Genomic DNA, 23,183 nt, shown 5'->3' on the forward strand with positions numbered 1-23,183 from the left:
CATTCAAAATGTTAAACACAAAGCATTGAGAGTATGACATGTATTTTTAAAAAATGTATAAATACTAATCTTTTGAAAAGTTTTCAAGTGATACGACATTGTTTAACCAATCAATTAAACATAAGCAGATCTTAATAAATGTTTAATACAAGAAAAACGTTTATGGAGAGTCTGTGTATTGGAATTACTTAGTGGGCCTAAAGGGTGGGCCAGTAGAGTGGGCTTATAAGGTGGGTAAATATAGAAGGCATGTATGGTGGGCCTATATTATCAAACTATACAAAATAAAAATTTGCCAGGTAACACTAGTTTCAAGGCCATATTTATAACTGGGACAAGTAAATGTTTTTTTCTAACAAAATAGGTGGATACAATTACAAAAAAGATGCAGCCATTTAATAAAACAACACAAGTTAAAAAGAAATTCTTCCATGTATGATAATCTACTCATATCTTACAGAGTATAATAATAACAAAAGTCATTTAATGGCATACAATGAACAAGTTTAAATTTACAATTTGTTATAAAATAAAAACCAGTCTTGTGTTATAGCTTGTGCCAGGTGTATATAATTTTATAAAATAATTACACTGAGTTCATCGACTCCTGTAAGTTATCACGAATGGTCAAATGTTATTTCAAAGAAGAATAAATATTCTAAAAAATGTTTTAAATTTGGCTTTTAAAACTGAAAAAGTTATCACAAAAAAATCTAAAGAAATAAATAGGTACATTGTTAAAATCAGTCTTTTAGAATTCATAGTGAAGACAGTAAAAATAAACATTTTGATCAATGTCATCAATAACATTATTTAAACAATGTTGAAACCATCATTTTGTCCATGATGAACTAGCTCTAGGAACAAATGATTTTTCCACTGGATCTTTTAACACAACTGAACTAGCTCTAGGAACAAATAATCTTCCCACTGGATCTTTTAACACAACTGAACTAGCTCTAGGAACAAATGATCTTTCCACTGGATCTTTTAGCACAACTGAACTAGCTCTAGGAACAAATGATCTTTCCACTGGATCTTTTAACACAACTGAACTAGCTCTAGGAACAAATGATCTTTCCACTGGATCTTTTAACACAACTGAACTAGCTCTAGGAACAAATGATCTTTCCACTGGATCTTTTAACACAACTGAACTAGCTCTAGGAACAAATGATCTTTCCACTGGATCTTTTAACACACCTGAACTAGCTCTAGGAACAAATAATCTTCCCACTGGATCTTTTAACACAACTGAACTAGCTCTAGGAACAAATAATCTTCCCACTGGATCTTTTAACACACCTGAACTAGCTCTAGGAACAAATAATCTTCCCACTGGATCTTTTAACACAACTGAACTAGCTCTAGGAACAAATAATCTTCCCACTGGATCTTTTAACACAACTGAACTAGCTCTAGGAACAAATAATCTTCCCACTGGATCTTTTAACACAACTGAACTAGCTCTAGGAACAAATAATCTTCCCACTGGATCTTTTAACACAACTGCTGCGCTGATTAGAATTGTTGCGCTGTCTATGAGGGCGCTGTCTGCGGCCGGGTGTCACATGATCACACTGATGGTACAGGCACCCCTGACCAGAGCCGCTGACATAAACCACGGCATCGGGTGCAGTTGAGGTGCACAGTTTCTTGCTCTTAGTTGCCTCCCCTGTGTGGTCAGATTTTCTAGCAGAAGGTCCTGGTGTGCTGGGGTCAGCCTGGTCCTCTAACTTGCTCTTCTTCAGGTACATGTCAACAATGTGTCCCTGGTGGTCAGCAGTCAGAGCCTCACAGAACAGCTGATAGCAGTTGAGGCGAACTATAGTGTTGAGCAGTTCTTCTACCTGATCTTCAGGGGCGTGTCTGCCATTGGACTGGAACAAATTCAAGAGAAAACAAAATGTGTCAATCCAGCAGAAACATCTTGACAACAATAAACAGTCTAGAGACAAAGTTTTAGGTGTTACATTTGATCTAAAATGTTATATACAGAGTATTTGAACCTTGTCAATTATGGACATATATGTAGTCCATAAGTTGAAGCACAAAAATATGTACAAGTTTCCACATCAACTAAAGTAGGTCTACTTTAACATTGATAAAACATAAATTTTTTTAATGTACTATTACATCTTTTTATTTGATGTCAAAACATCACTCTCATTAAAAAGTTTAAAAAAAAAGCAGTAGCCGTTTGCTGTAAAAATCTTGAAAACATTCAAACACAACGCTTTTAAAATAAAACATATAAACTGAATAAATCTCACCTTTATACGATTAACTGCACGTTGAGTCAGAACTTTTCGAGCTATAAGTTGTGTATATAATCCATCTAAAATGTTAATATTTTCAACAAGCTCAACTCGATTAAGTGTCAGAATTTCTTTTTCTTCAAAATCCATTGTGGGTTTTTATCTGAAAAGAAAACAATTTTTGGTAGGCTTATAGAATTTTTTTATAGATCTAGATCTAGATATAATTCTTATTTCTACAATAAAAATAATAAACAGGCCGGTAATCTATCGTTTTAGGTGCGTAAAATCACCCGCGGCTAGTAATGTACGAAAAAGTTACCCCATTGTCAAGGCTTTAATAGAAGTATATATATTGTGATATATTTGTGTCAAATATTATAGATAAATGAATAATATAGGCCTACCTAAATCATTGGGTAAGTAAATATATCAATATAGGCAAGAAATTAACTTTAAACAGCAGTGTTTACGAGCAGGATTTGCTCAGATAAAAAGCTGCCATCTGTAAGTTAGAGTGGCTTCCCCTGAATCTTGCGCTATTAATTAAGTTTACAATTTAAAAAAAATAAACAAGATGGCTGCTATAGTAAATGAGCATGGTTGTATCTGTTGGAAACATTGCTAGTCTTCATTTATTACAGAACATTTTTAATTCAATTGTTTAAAAATAGGTACATAAATAAAACAAGGAATCATTTTTGTGTTTTTCAATACATATAAATTGTCATAAATCCTCCTCAAAATGTGAAATAATTATTAAAATTTAATGAGTCACCTGTTTTTCACATTACTAGTCGTGGGCGATTTTATGTACCTAAAACTAAAACATAGATTACCGAAATTTACTAGATCTAATTAAATTTAGGCCTCTAGGACCAGTACAGGCCTAATAATTATTAATTACTAATTACTTTTACTAGTATTTAATTAAACTAATTAGGCTACTTTTTTTAGAAGAAAGGGTAGGGGTGACGCTAATTCTTTTTAGTTCTTTTTGATAGATAGATCTCTAGATCTAGATCTAGATCTAATTGACTGTCTAATTGTGGTGATGTAATGTGTATGAAAGGTGAATACGCGTAAGGGATCACTGCGTGTGTGTATGTATCATGTAGTGAGATGCGAGGCCGGGTGTGTTGACGTGTATGTTGTTGTACGGAGTGAACGAGGGTAGGAATGAATGCGGAGATTGCGGAGGACAGTTGAATGAAAGTAAGTCTGACTCTAACTAAGTTGGAGTGAAAGCAAACAGGTTTAAGGAGAAATAAAGGATACTGTGATACCTAAGCATCAATCGTGTTGGTTGTGTATTCGTTGAGATTCTGACTCCCTCACACTAATCTAGATCTAGATCTATTTAGAATCTAAATTTTAGATTTACTAATATAGATCTAATACTATTTTGAAGTATTTTGTTTGCGTTTTCGAGGAAAACCGAAAGTGGTTTTAATAACATCCGGTTGCAGAGTTGTCGGAACTGATTTGACAGTAGGCCCACTTCTTTTTCTTTGGCCAGTCAAAAATATTTCTAGATCTGAGATTAAGACAAAGATCGATATCAGATTAAATTTAGTTTTGCAAGGGATTCGATGGACGCTTCTAGATTTAAATAGTATCCAATACTTGCCGTTTCATTGAATATTTAATACTAATAGTTTAGGCGCTGTTCTTGATCTAGAATCTAATAATTAAAATGATAATTTGCGAAAAAGAAGAAGGAGGCGCGGTAATTTTCGACTCATTTGTGATGATGTTACTTGGTTGCTCTGTTGTACTTTTTAGGCCTAACACACAGTAACATACTAACAACTAAGAATATTATCTAGACCTAGATCTAGATGTTTAGCTTAAACTTAGACTAATGACTAAACTAAAGTAATAATATTAATAGTAGTATTTTATAAAAGTAATAATATTAATAGTAGTATTTTATAATTAGGCCCTAGGCCTAATAAATATTTTTGTTGTCTATTTATTTACTATTTTTTTAGTATTTAGGCCTATTATAGTATTTACTATTTTACTATTTTCAAATTTTGTGTGAAATTGCCTCAATTCACAATTCAATGACAATTACTTTACTAGTGTCTAGTATACAGTATACTAGGGCCTAAATAAAATATTTGCCAATGAGTGATTAGGATTGAAAGTTATTGAAACAATAACCAAGACTATGAACCTGAAGGAGAATGAGAGTGGTTTTATAACCTGCCTTCAGCAACTTTTGTTTGCCTCCTCAACTTTGTCACAGCCATCTGAACTTGCTGATGTCTACAGGAATATGTATCTACACATGCAGAGAGCATCCACTTTGGAAAAAAGGTTGAACAGCTTTTGATTATTCTTGAAGCAAAATATTGTCTTTTACTTTTACTACTTTTTTTGCATCTTCTTAATCATTTTCAGTAGGCTTAAAGTTAATTTTTTTTTTCTCACCAGCAAACAAGACCAAGACTTTGGATCAGATTTTCAAAAAGAGGCTGCCACTTACCTAAAGAAGTACACATCTATTGTAGACAATATCAATACAGGAGGTAAAACGCCAGCATCTCTAATAAAGTAATGTTTTATAATATATTTTTTTAGGATAATTAAAATGTCATTTTCACAGTAACATTTGAGCCTATATATTTATGTAGACTTATAATATTGCTACTAGGACTAATTAATGTTTTAGAAAAATGATTTTATGTTGTGTTGAATAAATTAAGTATCAATAGACGGATTCTTGCAATTTCAAATTGAAGAGATGGCATTAATAAATTTTTCTAATGAGAGCTTGTAATTATGTATATTGCCTGTAATCATCTCCTAATCAAGAACTGCAATTATGAAATCTACTATAAAAAGAGATAATGTCATTTTTTTGTTGTAAAAATTATATATTTACAGGATTAAACAACTATGCAGAAGGGGCTTTAGCTTTATGCAGTAAGTTCAAAAATGGTATGTTTTTGCCAAAATTTGATGCAAAATATATTAAAATGTATTTATTAGAAAATTAAATCCCAATATATTTTCTAATATAATGTTTTTAACAACTACATTTTTGTTTTTTTATATTAATTAACTTTCTTTAGTTTGTTCATTATCACATTTTATAATCAACAAAAATCTAAAACACAAACAATCATATTATTAATATATTTGAAAGTATCAACATCCATCTTTTTAAAATCTTACAGAAAGTGCAAAATGGAAGACTTCTAGTGTCAACAAAATGATGGAAAAGCTTTGTAGTCAACATTTATCTGAAGTAAGATGTTCATTTATTATTTAATATGTGTGAATATGTAAAGATTAGTACCAACAATCAACACTAACTTGCTTTAATATTAAAGGATGAAAATCAGGATGAAGACAGTGTCATTCAGTTACAGTGTTTGAAACCAAAGTCTTCAAGTTGTACAGAAACAGGTGGTTATATCTTAGTTTTATTTTAATTACAAATATGTACAAAAGTTAAATGAGACAGGACATTCTCAAAATGAACTTTGTTATTCCTAGATTTTCAAGGGAGGTTACCATGAAAATAATTTTTAATTGCATCTTCTGTTTTACAATATACAAATTATTAACTTAATATAAATTTTTAAAACCATTTTATCTATAAGATAGAGTTGCAAATGACAATAATTCGCATTTTATTATTCAAATTCATAACAATTTTTTGTTTGTTTACAGAGTGTTCTATCAATCAGAAACCAACTTTTAGGTTTCAAAAAATAGTTTCTAAACACAGTGCCATCAATGCACCCAACCAGGAAATACCTGTCATTAATGAGCCTTCACCAGGTCCTAGACCTGTACACAACAATGTCTGTCCCAGTAGTAAAATGTTGTATCAGACTGTCATACAAGACAAACAACCAGCTAGGCCACAGTCTGCCTTCAGCTATAGCAGTGTAAAAGAGCCACCAGGATATATGAACACAACCAGATATCCACAACCCAGTCCAACCTACACAGCTCAAGGGAACATTACTCCGTCTGTACCTGTAAGTTTCACTTTGTACTGCATCCAATAATTTTCAGTTTGGAAAGTTGTTGTTTTTTTTTTCTTGCATTTATATTTGCAATTTTTTTTTAATTGGCTTCTAACAATTCTTTTTTTAAATGGCTTCTAATAAGATATTTTAAAAATAAAATAAGCCTTTTAAAGAAATTGAAGGTTATTTTTTTTACTTAAATTTTTTTATTCATGCAGCAGTCTCCTGCAAGAACACTTTCAGAATTTAAAAAAATTTGACTTATGAAGTTAAACTCAGTGTTATGTTTTTTTTTCTGTATTGAAAATTTTATAGATTAAGTCAAAAATATAATAAAGTATGTGGCGCAAAAGTTTTTTATTTCATTTCTAAAATAAACTTAAAACATGTTTTATAGAAAATTGTTGCACACTCCTCCAACTACGGTGAGAAAAGAAAAAAATCTCATTGGTCGTATAATCAGGTTTGAACTAATTTACTTCCATCAAAAATATTAATTATGTTTGTTATTATTTCTTAATTGTGCTGAGTAAGTTTCATTTATATTTTACATTCCAGTTCATTATAAAACGTTACATTTTAAGAAAGAAATTTCAAAAAGAAAAATATTTGTCATTACAAACATGAAAAACACCCATTTAATGTTGCAGGCTGCAGATAATGATCAACAAGAAGAAGAAGATCAAGTTTCTGCCCGTGTACCTTTTAAGACAGCTAAACAACAATTGGTAAGAGAGTTTCAGCTTCATATTGTTCTGTCCTTTCACCAAAGTGTGTTACATTCTGTTACTTTCTCTACCAACAGGTCATAAACCAACTAAAAACTGGAGGTTACGTCTCAGAAGAAAATTATGGAGCAGTCAAGAAATCTTTGGGAACCAGGTCATTCATCGATAATTATAACTTGATGAAATAGTGCTAGTTTTAGTTCAGAAAAATAAACATAGGTGTTTTGTTTCAAATTTGTATTTAAAATGTTGTATATTTACAATTTTCAGGAGAGGTCCAACTTCCAAGTTTATTCCACCTATACTTAACAGAGATTCCGATGAGTAAGTGATGTTTTTCAACTGAATTGTTGTTTTCTTTATTATTCTAAAATGTAAAAATAATAAAATAGCAAACATGTCTTTGTTAACTGATGAAAACATTTGTATTCAAGACAGGGAAGTTGTTTTGGGCAGTCTGCCAAACAAACTAGAGACAGTGATCAGACAAATAGTGGTGATGAATTTGTAGATGAAAAACTGAAAGGTATCGACCCAAAAATGATTGAGTTAATAAAGAACGAGGTGAGGACTAACTCTTATCAGTCTCCATTTGTGCTCTAAGTTAAAGTTATCTCCCTTTAAATTGCTGTTCATAAAGGGGAAAAAAATTACCCTAGACTTTCAGTAACCAGTGGGTTAATTCTAATTATTTGCTAGTGCAAGTAACAAAAGATTCTATTTCCTCAGATAATGGATCATGGGGCTTTGATCACTTGGTCAGACATTGCTGGTCTGGAATTTGCTAAAAAGACAATCAAAGAAATTGTTGTTTGGCCTATGCTTAGACCGTAAGTTGATTCACAGTAAACATTTCTAGTTGATTCTCACAGTAAACACATCTAGTTGAGTCTTAGTAAACATTTCTAGTTGATTCTCAGTAAACATTTCTAGATGATTCTCACAGTAAACATTTCTAGTTGATTCTCACAGTAAATTTTTCTAGTTGATCCAAAATAAACTTTCCTAGTTGTTCACAGTAAATATTTGTATTGTTTTGAACATACATTGACCAATGTAATGCTTAGGATATTTTTTATATGAGGTAAGTTAGTGAAGCACCATTAACTATGTCAGCCATATAACAAACTTATGTACCCAGTGACTTTACTCATCCACTTAGTCTTTCATAATAAACGAGCCGACCCGCAGCCTTAGTTGTTTTATTTTCTACTTTTCAGTAATTCATAATTTGTGAATTCGACAGTACCAATGCTGCCACTGAAAATATTTGCTTTAAAACACATCAGATGGTCATTAAGGACGATACCCCCCTCCTTTCCCCCAACCCCTACCCCCCTTCGTTACCTCCCCTAAGTTTAAAATCGTTTCAAACTACATTATCTGCCCCTAATAGCCGTCACTAAACCCGGCTCTACGATTGTATACATTTAGCGTGAACCACAGCTCACCAGACTTCCTAGAGAGGAAGAGAGGGGACTGCAAGGCGCGCTTACAAATATTTTTTTTGATGTCTCCAAGAAGAGAATTATATATATAGATAACTTAAAACATAAACACCTGATCAGAGTTTTCTTGCCTGAAATAATCAGGTCTATTTTAATGCATTCTCAAGTAAATCGTCAACACTTTTACTTCAATACAGTCCCCATCGCAATCTCTAATTTTAAATTTTTTTCAGTGATATTTTTGTTGGGCTGCGAGGGCCACCAAAAGGGCTTTTACTGTTTGGACCTCCAGGCACTGGCAAAACACTGATAGGTAAAGTTTGTCTTTAGAGATTGGCGTTTAAGGAATGACTCAATAAAACCCTGTGTCAAATTACATTGGTAACTTTAAACTAGTTTAATATTTCTGCTTTCTCTGTTTCCTAGGGAAGTGTATTGCCAGCCAGTCCAAGTCAACGTTCTTTAGCATTTCAGCCTCCAGTTTGACTTCTAAATGGGTTTGTATTTGTAGCTTACTTTTTAAAATCCTTTTCAACAGAATAATAGCAAACAAATTAAGAACTTCATCATAGCATATTTGGTAATTAGTTTTGCTTCTTATTTAGCAACAGTTGATTTATTTATTTGAATGTCGAGTGAACAAACCTTGACAGGTAGGGGAAGGGGAGAAGATGGTGCGAGCCCTGTTTGCTGTGGCACGGTTTTACCAACCTGCTGTTGTCTTCATTGATGAAATAGATTCCCTGCTCTCTCAAAGATCTGACTCGGAGCATGAATCTTCTCGCAGGATAAAAACTGAATTTTTAGTCCAACTGGTTTGTCATTTGAATCTTTTTGACCCTATTTTATTCATAGGTTAATTATTAAGTGGTTGATCTCATTGTATTGATTTGTTTCTAAATTACAATTCAAGTTTTATTAATAGGCTTTATAGTGCTATATTTTTTTCAATTAAAATGTGTTGTATAAAATTGATAAGTGAAATTGTGCAAATGTTTTCATGTAATATTTTGTTCTCTATAGACATAAGTCTTGGTTAAATTTTAAAACTTACAATTATTCTATCACAAAAATTAAATATGACTTGGCAATTATGTTTAGAGTTTTAAAGACTTGCAGCCAAATTAAAGTTATTTGAGATTATTTTTATATTGCCCCATTTGATAGTTACTGATGTAGAATTCCAAAAGCTCCTTTAAACACTTAACAGGATGGAGCAGCCACGCAGGCTGAAGACAGGATTCTTGTTATTGGTGCCACAAACAGACCCCAGGAACTGGACGAGGCTGCCAGAAGAAGATTTGTCAAGCGCCTGCTCATCCCACTCCCAGAAGCTGTTGCTAGGCAACAGATTGTTCTAAATCTAATGAGCCAGCAGAATAGTCAGCTCAGTGAGAAGGATATTCAGGCAATCTGTGATAAAACTGATGGTAAGAAGCAACAAGCAAAAGTTTGGCTTAAAACTACGTTATGTAATCTTGGGTTAACATGTACATCATTCTATTAAATAGCTGCCTTTTTTTATGTGCATAAAAGACTGCTTTGAATTGACAACTTGTTTTGATTTTAAATCTATGGTTAAAACTATATTCTATTCCTAGGTTATTCAGGGGCTGACATGACCAACCTATGTAGAGAGGCTGCTTTAGGCCCCATCAGAAGTATACCAATTGAGGAAATGGAAACAATAACACCCGACCAGGTCAGAACCAGATTATTTTCTACATGGTTGACCCTGGCAAGTTGACCTCAAGTCTGTACAGTGTCAAGGACATTAACATCAACCACCCACTTTGATTATTACCCCTGGATAAACCCCCCCCCCCTACTTAGAATCCCTAACCAAATATAATCCTAACCATATCCCCATCTAAATACCCAATATCCTGCTCCCTGAAGTGTCGTTGACCTCAAGTCTGTGGCAGGTCTAGTAGTCATTCTTTTCTCCCATGATACCCACAAAATTTCTCAAATTCTGTCTCACACCTCTACTATCTGACAACTAAAACATTCAGATGCAATTAGTTTTAATTCAAGGTATCATAAGTGGTTCAAATTGATGTTCTGAATATAAATCTTCTACAATTTTAAACCTTAAGTAATAAGACCATTTATTTATCAACAACAAGGAAATGAGGTTAGAATTGAGAAACAGGTCTCCTATGTATGTTCAATATTACTATAAGGCTGTTTTATAAACAGTGTGTCAATGTTTGCTTTTTTTAAACTTTTACTTCACCTTCTTTACTAGACTGTCTCACTCAGTGGTATATGCCAGGGGTGTTTTGATTTTTTGCCTGTCCCATTTGGCTTCATATGTCTACACTGAACATTCTTGACTAATAATTAGAGAAATAATTCATTTTTTGTTTTTACTAAGAATATTACATTTATATTCTAGGTTCGACCAATATTGTTTAGAGATTTTGAAGAAGCTCTTTGTCAGGTACGTGCAAGTGTTTCCCCTAAAGATCTGGAACTTTACACAGAGTGGAGCAAAACATTTGGCAGCTTTGGACATTGACTAGTGCCTACAGCATTGTTATATTTTGTTACTCATGTTAGATCATTAAAAAACTATATTCTCAAAATATAATTTCTGTTGGGTTTATACCTTGTAAGCAAGAACCCTAACAAGCTGAATAATTGTTGGTGTTAGAATGCTTAGTTATTTGAACACATCTAAAATGTAGATAATTTTTATTTCTCCATTTTTCTCAAATTTTTCCACACATCTAACAGGTTGTTTCTGTTTTGTTTTTGTTTTTTTTAATTTTTAAAAGTTTAGTGATTACCAATCACAATTAAGAAAATTCAAATTAACTATCAAGTAGGCCTGTTTAAATGCTTCACTTAAGATTATACCTAAACTGTAGTCATCAAATAAACTCTTCATTAAAAATCAAATTCAACAAAATACTTTTACAACATTTTAAAATAAAATGTAATTTTAATGTAATGTTTAAATAGAAATAACATTACTATAGTAAGTCCAAAATATAATCAGCTTACTAATACATAAATTGTTAATTACAAAGCTATCCATTGATCATGATTTTACTTCAACAAAGTAAAAATTGTTGTCATCACAAGGAGGCCGCAAAGTCAGCACTTAGAGATTATTACAATCATATTTCAATGGAAAGTATTGTGATACCCATCTGATCTGTTCAGTTCATGCTTACAACCAAAATATCTCTTCAAGTTAAAATGAACTCTTCCTTGCATGATCTAAATTTGTAAATGATTAATACTTCTCCTCTGTGGATTCTTCAGGATTTGGTCCAGCTTCTGAGTCTTCTCCCTGCCAAATGAAGGAAAAAATTGTAAAACTAAATAAAATTTTTCACAGATATGGACAAGGCAGACAATATCAATATCATCAGTTTTATATAACTGTCCTTGTAGCTTTCAAAGGCAAAAAGGGAAAGAATTCTTTTAATATGTGTTTTGATAAAAGTACATAGGACAAGTAAAAGCAAGTCAACTTAATTTCATTAACATTTTAGACATTTTTGTTTTAAATATATTTTTGCTTCTATTAAAGACCAACTTATTTTTGTTTTTAGAGAAAATTAATATATTACAACAAAATTGAAAATTGAACAAATGCTAAAAACAATTGTCAAAATGAAACGTCATTTGAATAATTCTGAACAAGAAATTACAACGGCTCGTTTCCCAAACGGAAAAGATATCCAACAACTCAAATTTTAACCTCAGAAGCTTCATAATCTTCTGCATTTTCAAAATCTTCCTTAAATGTCTTTTCTGTCATTTCAATTTCTTCCATAATTTGAGCTTCCAGTATCTGTTTAATATGTGAATATGAAAAGCTATGAATCTATTTTCTTAGTAAACACATGCAAACACGAAATGCTATGAGTCCAATTTCTGGATAAATATGTACATTATGAGAACATGAATGTCCAGCTACAGCAACCACTCAATAGAAGACTTATAGTGATGTTTTTAAGACTTGTGATTGACAGATGTATAACTCAGCTACTCCTCTCAAATACTTAATGTATTTTATAAACTTCTTTGAAATCTTCTGTGTTCTTTGGAGAAAGTGATCAGTTCAGAGAATTAATGTTTACAAAGCAATTTTTACTTAAAAAGATATTCTTTTTAATAAAAAGATCTAAATATTAATGTTTATAATCCTTCATGAAAACTGTTTCAACTTACGGCTTTTTCCTCCTCATCATGTCGTCTTTGTTCAGCTATTTCTTCTGCCTCTGTCCTCTCCTCTGGGGTGTATTCATCTTTGTCCAATCTTTCAAGGGTTCGGATGGCAATTAATGTCTCCAATCTGTAATCATCTTCTTCTGCACATGGGTTATCTGTTAAAGAAAGAATAGAACAACTTCAGGACATGGGTTTTCTGTTAAAGAAAGAATAGAACAACTTCAGGACATGGGTTATCTGTTAAAGAAAGAATAGAACAACTTCAGCATATGGGTTATCAGTATAGAACAACTTCAGCATATGGGTTATCTGTATAGAACAACTTCAGCACATGGGTTATCTGTATAGAACAACTTCAGCACATGGGTTATCTGTATAGAACAACTTCAGCATATGGGTTATTTGTATAGAACAACTTCAGGACATGGGTTATCTGTATAGAACAACTTCAGCATATGGGTTATCTGTATAGAACAACTTCAGCATATGGGTTATCTGTATAGAACAACTTCAGCATATGGGTTATCAGTATAGAACAACTTCAGCATATGGGTTATCTGTATAGAACAACTTCAGCACATAGGTTATCTGTATAGAACAACTTCAGCATATGGGTTATCAGTATAGAACAACTTCAGCATATGGGTTATCTGTATAGAACAACTTCAGCACATGGGTTATCTGTATAGAACAACTTCAGCACATGGGTTATCTGTATAGAACAACTTCAGCACATATGTTATCTGTATAGAACAACTTCAGCACATGGGTTATCTGTATAGAACAACTTCAGCACATGGGTTATCTGTATAGAACAACTTAAGCACATGGGTTATCTGTATAGAACAACTTCAGCATATGGGTTATCTGTATAGAACAACTTCAGCACATTTGTAGTTTGTTCTTGGTTGGACAAAGACTATGGAAGCAAATCAGGAGTATAAAGCTGAAATATAAGGCAACGGCCTACATGGCACATAACAAGTTGACACGTAGTACTTGTTTTGAAGGAAATCACTTCCAACATTAAAATTCAGTTGAAGCTTGGGTTAATTGTTAAAGAGTAGAAAAACTGAACTGCAATTTTTTTCCGTGTGCAAATATTACAAATATTTAATTATGATGGCTTATTCAGAATGTTAATAATCTTAATTAATATTTTTATTACAATGAATTGATAATGTTTTGTCTATGAAATCTTTTAAATTGTCAAACAAAAGTCTTAGTACTTTTTAATTTGAATATTCACAAGCATTTATAAATCTTGTTTAATAGAATATATATTGGCTAGCTTAAAAATTGTGGTTACAGATAAATCATTTATGGTGAAACCAATAGCTAATTAGAAAATGTTCAAATGTATTGATTTCAAAACAATCTGTTTTAAGAATGACTGTACTTTATTGTGAATATTTTGTATTTATTCATTGAGAGTTAACCTCCAATGAGGGTGTTTTTATTGTCAATAAATTATTTTACCTGAAAGAACTAAAGCTCTCAACATTGGAAGAACTTTTAACTTGGCTGATTCTTTGACTGATGCAATGGCATTCCCTCTATCAGAAATAAGAGTTTAATACAGTGTTAAATTAAACAATAATCAATAAAATATCCAAAGAAGTAGGCCTATTACTGTCCTGAGATTTACATATTGCAAAGTTGTTTCTTACTAACCTAAGGTTTATGTACTGCAATGTTTTTTGATCTTCCGAAAAGCCATCCAAGCTGTCTATCTGGTTGTCTCGAAGATGAAGTGTGGTTAAAGTTGGAAGGCGGGACATTCCTTCAATCTTCTTAAGTAGATTGGCTGCCTGTTCAAGAACAAAATATATAAATATTGGATGAAACTCACTTTATGAACAACTTTAAAAAGTTTATTACAAAACTCACATAAAAAATAAGGATTAAAAGATGAAAGCAACAAAATAAAAATTGAAAAGAATATATTTTCAACCTCTTACAGCAAATAAATTTTTTATGTTTGGCAGGCAAAGTCCTTCTAATGTTTCTAGCTTGTTCCCTCTTATTTCTAGCGTGTGGAGTCTTGTTAATTTAGAACTGTTCAGCCCTGACACACTCTGAATTAAATTTTCTGCAAGAAATAATTGCTATAACATTAGAAAAATATTTTACCACTAGAGTAAAGAGTTTAAGAGTCCATGATCTGGACTAGACCTAAATTTTAAATCAATTAAGCTTAACTTCCTGAAGCAATAGGTGTACATTAATGTAATTCAGGGGTGACACATATTATTTTATACAGATCTTCGTCTACTATTAAAACTACTTGGGAGAAAAAGATTTATTTGCACTTAAATTTATAATTAGTAAAAGAAATAAAGTGGGAGTCTTTCTTCTTCTTCTTCGTTCTTAATTTTTAGTGTTGGGAGGGATCAAGCCTTATCTGCCAGAGGGTTTGAACTCGAGACTTTTTTTTTCGAATTTATCAACCATGAGCTTTGCCGACTCGACCATGCTTCCATCACAATTAAGGATTACGTGTCAACTGGTTATGCGCCATTGAGGCCATTGACTCCGATTTCAGCCTGCTTTTCTTTTTTGATTTGCTTCCATAGCCTTTGTCCAACCAAGAACAAGCTACAAGGCAGCAGTTGTTTGATTTTGGAGTTTTCTCTCCTGGAAGAGTGGCTTTCCCCAGCTAACGAGCCTCATCTGCCCGAGGGTTCGAACTCGAGACTTTTCGGTTTAGCAACCATGAGCTTTACCAACTCGACCACGCCGACCCCAAGTGGGAGTGATCTCTACAAAACTTTCTCGTATTTTTTTATACACAAATAGTAAGGGGGATGGCACATTTAGATCAATTGGGCTATTGAAATGTTTTTTATTAATATTTTTACAACTTAAAAATAATTGTGCAACCATTGAAGGAAAAAAATGAGCATATAATAGTACGGAAAATGTGTAATTCATTAAAGAAACATTGATTAATTTTGTTTTTAAAATGTTAATTAAACTTCTAATTAAGTAATATTTTATGTCACAGTGAATTGTCATCAGTCTTCTATGTGAAATGTTTGAAACTAATCAGTCTAGTAAAAGTGAAAGTTTGTTCTAAATCAGAAGTGCTATAAAGTACTACTACCTTTCACTGTCAATCTCTCAAAATTTTATATAATCAAGATAACAGGATCTTATACCTATGTATACAATTTTACTGAAACTATATATGTTATTGATAATTTAGAAACCAAAAAAAGAGTAAAGGAACACTTTCAAATATCAGGGGTCAATCAAAACTTGAAAGTAATCAAAGTATAAGTTCTTATACTTAGATATAAAATCTCGTCTACCTAACTGAAACAGTACCCTCATTATCATCTTCCAATGGAAATAAAGTACTACTTTCAGTTACCAAAAATGGAGAAACTTTGACTTAAATTTGAAATTTGTTGTCCACCTAACTTACAAGATACTCTAGTTATAGGCTTATAAGAAACCAAAATACAGTAAGTAATTACTTCAATTTACCGGAAATCATTTAAAAGTTTATAGAAACTAAAAAAATTTATAATCCTTATATTCAAAAATTTTGTCAACCTATCTGAATTATATAGATAGACACAACAATCAGATGGACAGGACTGAAAAAGTTTTTCTGGCTCTGGAAGGTTATAAAACATCAAACTGTGTCAAAATCTTTATTTAGATTTTTCATGATTACAATGCATCCATTATATTCCGTAAATACGGTAAAAAAGAGAGGTGTAAAACTGTGAAAACTGTTTAAAATCTGTTAATATTTACTTTCTCTATACTCTGTATATTAGAAAATAAAAATGAGCTTCAAAATTTCTCAGTCGATAAAATATTTTACCAAAAAAAAAGCTTCTATTTCATTTAGAAATAACACAAACCAAGATGATTTTTAAATAGATGATATATGCATGGAGGTTGTAGCTTTTTAGGTAACTAAAATCTTTCTTCAATATTTTATATATTTTCAATACCAAAATGTTTTTACTTACTGTTTAGATTTAAGTGTTCAAGCATGGGATGATTTATACCTTCCATTGTAGTTAATTTATTGTGACTAAAACTGGCTACCTGTAATTTCATTGTATGATTAATTACTACTATTGCATACAATATACATATTTATTTATATTTTTATATAAAAATTGATATTTATATAAAAGGTTATAGGAAACATAAGTAAATAAATTCCTAACATTCCATAGCACAGATGAAGTAGAGGTCATATGTTACTTGACCTTTGCACCTTAAAGGATGGTGTTGCCACCACTTTCCTCAGCTACTTTACTTTCCCAAATGTGTGTCAAGGATGGTGTTGCCACCACTTTCCTTGGCTGCTTTACTTTCCCAAACATGTGTCAAGGATGGTGTTGCCACCACTTTCCTTGGCTGCTTTACTTTCCCAAACATGTGTCAAGGATGGTGTTGCCACCACTTTCCTTGGCTGCTTTACTTTCCCAAACATGTGTCAAGGATGGTGTTGCCACCACTTTCCTCAGCTGCTTTACTTTCCCAAACATGTGTCAAGGATGGTGTTGCCACCACTTTCCTTGGCTGCTTTACTTTCCCAAACATGTGTCAAGGATGGTGTTGCCACCACTTTCCTTGGCTGCTTTACTTTCCCAAACATGTGTCAAGGATGGTGTTGCCACCACTTTCCTTGGCTGCTTTACTTTCCCAAACATGTGTCAAGGATGGTGTTGCCACCACTTTCCTTGGCTGCTTTACTTTCCCAAACATGTGTCAAGGATGGTGTTGCCATCACTTTCCTCAACTGCTTTACTTTCCCAAACATGTGTCAAATACCAATCAGACCTGGGTGGATTCAGGGACGTTTCTATCTGAACTCAAGACTTTTTTGGTTAGCAGTAGCATGCTCTACCATATGAACATGCCATCCCACAATAGTAAAGGTGGGGTTTGTTTAACAAACTTGTTTGAAAATGTTTTTTTTTTCTGTATGAAGGCTCTAAATATATATATGTGAGCTATGAAAACTCTTCAATAACTTTAGAACCAGTCTGTAAGGGTACCTGCAAATATGGCATCTCCTCCAGTCTGATTGTAGTTAGTAAATTCTCATCTGCTTTTAGTGTTAGCAGGTGTGTAACTGCACTAAGTGGGGAGATGTCTTTCAACATGTTTTTGCTGATATCAATGTATCGCAAGTGTATGAATGACTGTAGTATTTCAATATCTGTCAGGTCTCTGGAAATAAATATGATTCATGTAAATAGAAATGCCATTACATTAAATTATTTTATATATAATACAACAAATATTAAACTTTAGTGTATTAAAATTCTGCTTCTTCAAAAATAAAATTTATAAAGATTTGACAATCACAAAAATACCTTTCATGAATATCTAATTTGACAAAGGCATGAGCTAATCCATCACCAGTTTTACACAGCAAAGATAAACTTTCAGCAACAAGCTCTGCTGTCAATGGGTTAGGTGGAATTTTCTGAAAATATGTTTGCTTTTTATTTAGAAGATTTTTTAAATCATTAAATAATAAATATTTTAGGCCTATAGTTATGTTTTCCCCAGGGAAAAAGGAGGGTGGAACCGCCAAGGAAGACATGGAGAAGAACAGTTGAAGAGGAGGTGAAAACAGCTGGGCTCACATGGGCACAGATTAAGGGAGCAGCCCAAAACCGAGTCAGCTGGAAATGTGTGCAGAGTTTCTTCCAGGCATCTCTTCGGGGGGGGGGGCAAAGCCCCCCCGAAAAAATTTTACCGCCCCCCCCCCCCCCCCCCCCCGAACGAAATGAAATTTATATAATTTATATAGAAAATATATACTTTTAACAGTGTCCGCCCCCCCGAAGAAAGTTTACCGCTCCCCCGAAGATTTCAAGTGCCCCCCCCCCCCCGGAGAAAAAAGTCTGGAAGAAACACTGAATGTGTGGTTGCAGCCCCTTGCTCCCCAGGGGCCACAAAGGAATGATGATGAGTTATGTTTTAATATATTTCCCATAGCTATTGTGCAATAATCATGGTAATGTATTATTTAACAGTGTTGATAATGATAATCATTGATAATGCATCTAAAACATTAGGAGCAACATGACACTCTTGAGCCCTAACCTAATGTAATTGGTAGACTATTTAACTAATATAGTTATATAATAGTAATAATCTACACAACTCACTTCTTCCTCAACATGATCTTCTTCATCTCCTTGAATGTCCTCTTCTTCTCCCAATTCCTCATCTTCTATTTTTTCCTCTTCGGCGTTTTCACCGACATCACCTAGTTCTTCTAGTTCTTCGTCGGACATTGCGACAATTTAAACTTGCATATAGTATACTGTCAGGTAAATATTGGACGCCTCTGTTGCTCTGGCAACGCCGAATTCCGGTTTAGCTTTTTAATATTTATTTTTCGGTATTTATGATGGTTTTTTCTATTACAATATTATATAGACTAATTATAACTACATTAATACTATAATCTTAATATACAGCACAAATTCATAATCTAATGCTGAACTTTTTGAACTAATATAGATTTAAGAATTGAAATCGAGTGTGGTTTTCTTTTGTAAAAGTATCGATTCCTGTCATTGTTATTTTTAATTTACCTTTGCTTTTATTTTTTTCTCTCAAAAAAGATCAAACAGAATCAAGAGATTCTATTTCTAGCAGTCAATACCTTAGTGTAGATCTATCTAATAAGTAGGTCTAGGTCTAATAAGTTTTTTGAAGATGACGCATCAAATAAACATTGAAAAATACCATCACAATACTAGTTCTAATAGTTTATTTAACGAAAAGGCTAGATTCTTACTGATTTCTTATTGTCAAGTTAGATCTACGTACCACTTCAGTAATAATCGGTAAGTTACTTTTTTTTAACTTTTTATGCCTAGATAGATTGAGTAGATTATTTTATAACTTAAGACTCGACTTAATTAATTAAGTTATTACAAGTTAGTGAAAAGGCAGCAAAGGGCAGTAACGTCAGTTCAGTAAATAAAAGTAAATTGATCCTAAAAGTGCAGCCACAGTCTTCTATAAATCTATTACTAAGAGAATCTTAGTCTTCTTTTAACTTAGACCTTAGAGATCTAGATTCTAGATCTAGTTGTAGACTCTAGTAGTTAGTAGTATGGAATAGAATGATGTTGGGGTCTGGTCTTACAAGTTTACAACTTACAGTGCCCTCAGTGCTGCTGCTCCCTTATTTAATTTATTAGGGGTAGGCCTGGGGGGAGGGGGAATATCCTTTAATTTATAGACTAACTACTTGACTTAGCATTTATTAGGCCTACAATATATTATGATTATTTAGTATTTAGGTATATGTTTACTTGTTTACTAATTACTAATTTTAAAGATTCTAGGCCCTAATGAAATGATTATCAGAATAATATTATGTAGGCCTACTATGTAGGATAACAAGCTTTATTAACCTAATACAGCCTAATACATACTTAAATAAATATTTGACTGTACCCAGTGAAGCCCATGAAGAATAAAGGGCTGCAGCATCACCTCTCCACCAGACTGTTTTGGTTAGCTCTCTTAGTTGAGCCCATGTAGGCCCAATAGTCCGTGCTTCTCCTTCCACAATTCTCCAGAATTGTTTAAGCTGCCACACTTGACGTTTTTCCTAGGCTAATACACCTACCTAATATTAATATCATGTTTTTTTTTAAATTACGTAGTTGTGTACAATATGTTGGCTTATGGAACTTTTGGACTTTATGCCTTTTTCTACTATATGGGGCCAATTTTTTAAAAAGAAAACATCTTTTAAATATTATAACTAGCTTACTGAGTAATCAATATCTTTGCAATATCTAAATAAATAAATAATTAATTACTCTGAAATATAGTTCTATTCTATAGACTAATAGGATTGCTTAACTGAATGAAAAAAAATATTACCAACACGCCCCCCCCCCCCCCCCCTTTCCAGCTAAATGAGACTCATTTTGACCTGGCCAATATCCCAGACCATTAACTGATCTCCCAACCACACTCCCATCCACATTCACACCTCACTTCCAACCTACTAGGTTTTCATTAATCTTTGAAGGATGTTGTTATCAATTATTCTAAAACATTGTTTACTTAAGTTTCAATTATAGAGCATTTTATAATGTGTTTCATAATGTATGGTTTTTCACATTATTTCCACCTTGTTTATGTTGGTTTTTCACATTATTTCCATCTTGGTTATGTAGGTTGTTCACATTATTTCCACCTTGTTTATGTAGGTTTTTCTCATTATTTCCACCTTGTTTATATAGGTTGTTCACATTATTTCCATCTTGGTTATGTAGGTTGTTCACATTATTTCCATCTTGGTTATGTAAATTGTTCACATTATTTCCATCTTTGTTATGTAGGTTGTTCACATTATTTCCATCTTGTTTATGTAGGTTTTTCTCATTATTTCCACCTTGTTTATGTAGGTTGTTCACATTATTTCCACCTTGTTTATGTAGGTTGTTCACATTATTTCCACCTTGGTTTACAGATTGTTCACATTATTTTCACCTTGGTTATGTGGGTTGTTCACATTATTTCCATCTTGGTTATGTAGGTTGTTCACATTATTTTCATCTTAGCATTTTTTCTATCTTGGTTGTTTCGTACCATTCAACCTTTATGATTGTAATGAATTTATCATAGATATAATGGTTGATGTGTAATTCTATATTAACCTAATGGGAAAATGAATGTAATAAATGTAAAAATTGATTGCATTGTGGCAAACTCTTATTTTAAAGATAAAAATTACTAACACTTTCTGTTTTCTGTGGTATGTGCAGTGATTTCTTTGAAGAGTTTTACTCAACAAGTTTTAAGTCAATTTCCGGCATTCTTAAGTGTATATACTTAATAGATGTTTATTTAATTAATCTGATTATTTCATTGCTTTGATAGAAGAGCTTAACACTGGTTGGTGTTGGGACCTCAGGTGTTTCACCATGACTGGCCACAAACTTGATGTATCATTGAGCCCCTTCCCTGCTCATGAAACAGTTGATTGATCAAAACAATTTTTTTTTTAAAAACACAAACAAACCTAAACCAGTAACAAACTAGTTGTGTGCTCCAGCCTTACTTGGTTATCATACTTCAGAGTTTTGAATATGGTAACCACCAACAGTGACTTTCTTTAATTGAGATTCTTGATTTAATTATTTTAATCTAATCATCAACAGCAGTAACCTAGCTATTAAAATTGAAAAAAAAATAATTAGTTTGATAATTAAAACACCAAAACACACTTTTGTTGTTTTAAGCTGCAGAAGTGTTTGGGTGTTCAATTAAACTTTAGCGTGGTAATGTAAAGATATGGGGAGGTTAGGGGATTCATGAGTCCTCTGTGTGAGTTCAGGGGATTTGTGGGGGGTCAGGGACCTGGTCTTGTATGAGAGATTAGGGGATTCATGGGGGTCAGGGACCTGGTCTTGTATGAGAGATTAGGGGATTCATGGGGGTCAGGGACCTGGTCTTGTATGAGAGATTAGGGGATTCATGGGGGTCAGGGACCTGGTCTTGTATGAGAGATTAGGGGATTCATGGGGGTCAGGGACCTGGTCTTGTATGAGAGATTAGAGGATTCATGGGGGTCAGGGACCTGGTCTTGTATGAGAGATTAGGGGATCATGGGGGTCAGGGACCTGGTCTTGTATGAGAGATTAGGGGATCATGGGGGTCAGGGACCTGGTCTTTTATGAGAGATTAGGGGATCATGGGGTCAGGGACCTGGTCTTGTATGAGAGATTAGGGGATTCATGGGGGTCAGGGACCTGGTCTTGTATGAGAGATTAGAGGATTCATGGGGGTCAGGGACCTGGTCTTGTATGAGAGATTAGGGGATCATGGGGGTCAGGGACCTGGTCTTTTATGAGAGATTAGGGGATCATGGGGTCAGGGACCTGGTCTTGTATGAGAGATTAGGGGATCATGGGGGTCAGGGACCTGGTCTTGTATGAGAGATTAGGGGATTCATGGGGGTCAGGGACCTGGTCTTGTATGAGAGATTAGGGGATCATGGGGGTCAGGGACCTGGTCTTGTATGAGAGATTAGGGGATCATGGGGGTCAGGGACCTGGTCTTGTATGAGAGATTAGGGGATCATGGGGTCAGGGACCTGGTCTTGTATGAGAGATTAGGGGATCATGGGGGTAAGGGACCTGGTCTTGTATGAGAGATTAGGGGATTCATGGGGGTCAGGGACCTGGTCTTGTATGAGAGATTAGGGGATCATGGGGGTCAGGGACCTGGTCTTGTATGAGAGATTAGGGGATTCATGGGGGTCAGGGACCTGGTCTTGTATGAGAGATTAGGGGATCATGGGGGTCAGGGACCTGGTCTTGTATGAGAGATTAGGGGATTTGTAGGGGGTCAGGGACCTGGTCTTGTATGAGAGATTAGGGGATTTGTGGTGGTCAGGGACCTGGTCTTTTATGAGAGATTAGGGGATCATGGGGTCAGGGACCTGGTCTTGTATGAGAGATTAGGGGATCATGGGGGTCAGGGACCTGGTCTTGTATGAGAGATTAGGGGATCATGGGGGTCAGGGACCTGGTCTTGTATGAG

The 23,183-nt window shown here is 33.7% G+C and overlaps 4 protein-coding genes across 6 annotated transcripts in view; 2 read left to right on the plus strand and 2 right to left on the minus strand.

The window, feature by feature from the left end:
• Positions 1-1,383: 1,383 nt before the first annotated feature.
• On the minus strand, positions 1,384-3,655 carry LOC131949337 (uncharacterized). The gene is made up of 3 exons (XM_059311177.1): positions 3,545-3,655; positions 2,274-2,421; positions 1,384-1,880 (listed from the first exon to the last, which is right to left on the minus strand). The coding sequence occupies exons 2-3, from the start codon at positions 2,406-2,408 to the stop codon at positions 1,470-1,472; spliced, it is 546 nt and encodes a 181-aa protein (XP_059167160.1). The 5' UTR covers positions 2,409-2,421; positions 3,545-3,655; the 3' UTR covers positions 1,384-1,469.
• A 322-nt stretch (positions 3,656-3,977) lies between these two features.
• LOC131949322 (fidgetin-like protein 1) lies at positions 3,978-11,016 on the plus strand. 2 transcript variants are annotated; one of them, XM_059311152.1, is made up of 19 exons: positions 3,978-3,987; positions 4,396-4,583; positions 4,701-4,795; positions 5,154-5,207; positions 5,447-5,517; positions 5,603-5,678; positions 5,946-6,259; positions 6,648-6,713; positions 6,901-6,978; positions 7,056-7,132; positions 7,249-7,302; positions 7,413-7,542; positions 7,708-7,808; positions 8,660-8,739; positions 8,853-8,923; positions 9,080-9,241; positions 9,637-9,856; positions 10,028-10,128; positions 10,828-11,016. In XM_059311152.1, exons 2-19 carry the CDS (start codon positions 4,435-4,437, stop codon positions 10,948-10,950), a joined length of 2,022 nt encoding a protein of 673 aa, XP_059167135.1. In that variant the 5' UTR covers positions 3,978-3,987; positions 4,396-4,434; the 3' UTR covers positions 10,951-11,016. The 2 variants fall into 2 exon arrangements, with proteins under 2 accessions (XP_059167135.1, XP_059167136.1); XM_059311153.1 differs by lacking the exon at positions 3,978-3,987 and having other exon boundaries at positions 4,365-4,583; positions 5,615-5,678.
• Positions 11,017-11,354: 338 nt separating this feature from the next.
• On the minus strand, positions 11,355-18,986 carry LOC131949320 (leucine-rich repeat-containing protein 23-like). Of its 2 annotated transcripts, XM_059311149.1 has the most exons (10): positions 18,773-18,986; positions 17,969-18,081; positions 17,648-17,822; positions 16,607-16,685; positions 14,579-14,709; positions 14,292-14,428; positions 14,097-14,173; positions 12,618-12,772; positions 12,145-12,237; positions 11,355-11,730 (listed from the first exon to the last, which is right to left on the minus strand). In XM_059311149.1, the coding sequence occupies exons 1-10, from the start codon at positions 18,899-18,901 to the stop codon at positions 11,674-11,676; spliced, it is 1,146 nt and encodes a 381-aa protein (XP_059167132.1). In that variant the 5' UTR covers positions 18,902-18,986; the 3' UTR covers positions 11,355-11,673. The 2 variants fall into 2 exon arrangements, with proteins under 2 accessions (XP_059167132.1, XP_059167133.1); XM_059311150.1 differs by lacking the exon at positions 12,145-12,237 and having other exon boundaries at positions 18,773-18,985.
• A 266-nt stretch (positions 18,987-19,252) lies between these two features.
• Positions 19,253-23,183, plus strand: part of LOC131949326 (uncharacterized) — a 48,414-nt gene continuing 44,483 nt past the window's right edge. Inside the window, exon 1 of the mRNA XM_059311165.1 lies at positions 19,253-19,459. The gene's annotated coding sequence lies outside the window, so the exon portion shown is untranslated. The remainder of the gene's footprint in view (positions 19,460-23,183) is intronic.

Source organism: Physella acuta, unplaced genomic scaffold, assembly GCF_028476545.2.
Source record: "Physella acuta isolate Inbredline_101_S28 unplaced genomic scaffold, ASM2847654v3 ptg000689l, whole genome shotgun sequence".
Classification (NCBI taxonomy): Eukaryota; Metazoa; Mollusca; class Gastropoda; family Physidae; genus Physella; species Physella acuta.

Excerpts from the sequence above, each read along its gene's own strand:
- LOC131949337 (XM_059311177.1), bottom strand. The coding sequence starts at position 2,408 with ATGGATTTTGAAGAAAAAGAAATTCTGACACTTAATCGAGTTGAGCTT. Across the intron at positions 1,881-2,273 it reads GTGCAGTTAATCGTATAAAG|TCCAATGGCAGACACGCCCC; the intron begins GTGAGATTTATT and ends AATTTGTTCCAG.
- LOC131949322 (XM_059311152.1), top strand. The coding sequence starts at position 4,435 with ATGAACCTGAAGGAGAATGAGAGTGGTTTTATAACCTGCCTTCAGCAA. Across the intron at positions 5,208-5,446 it reads ATGCAGTAAGTTCAAAAATG|AAAGTGCAAAATGGAAGACT; the intron begins GTATGTTTTTGC and ends AAAATCTTACAG. Across the intron at positions 7,543-7,707 it reads TTGAGTTAATAAAGAACGAG|ATAATGGATCATGGGGCTTT; the intron begins GTGAGGACTAAC and ends CTATTTCCTCAG.
- LOC131949320 (XM_059311149.1), bottom strand. The coding sequence starts at position 18,901 with ATGTCCGACGAAGAACTAGAAGAACTAGGTGATGTCGGTGAAAACGCC. Across the intron at positions 14,710-16,606 it reads TGAACACTTAAATCTAAACA|AAAATTTAATTCAGAGTGTG; the intron begins GTAAGTAAAAAC and ends TATTTCTTGCAG. Across the intron at positions 14,174-14,291 it reads TTGCAGTACATAAACCTTAG|AGGGAATGCCATTGCATCAG; the intron begins GTTAGTAAGAAA and ends TATTTCTGATAG.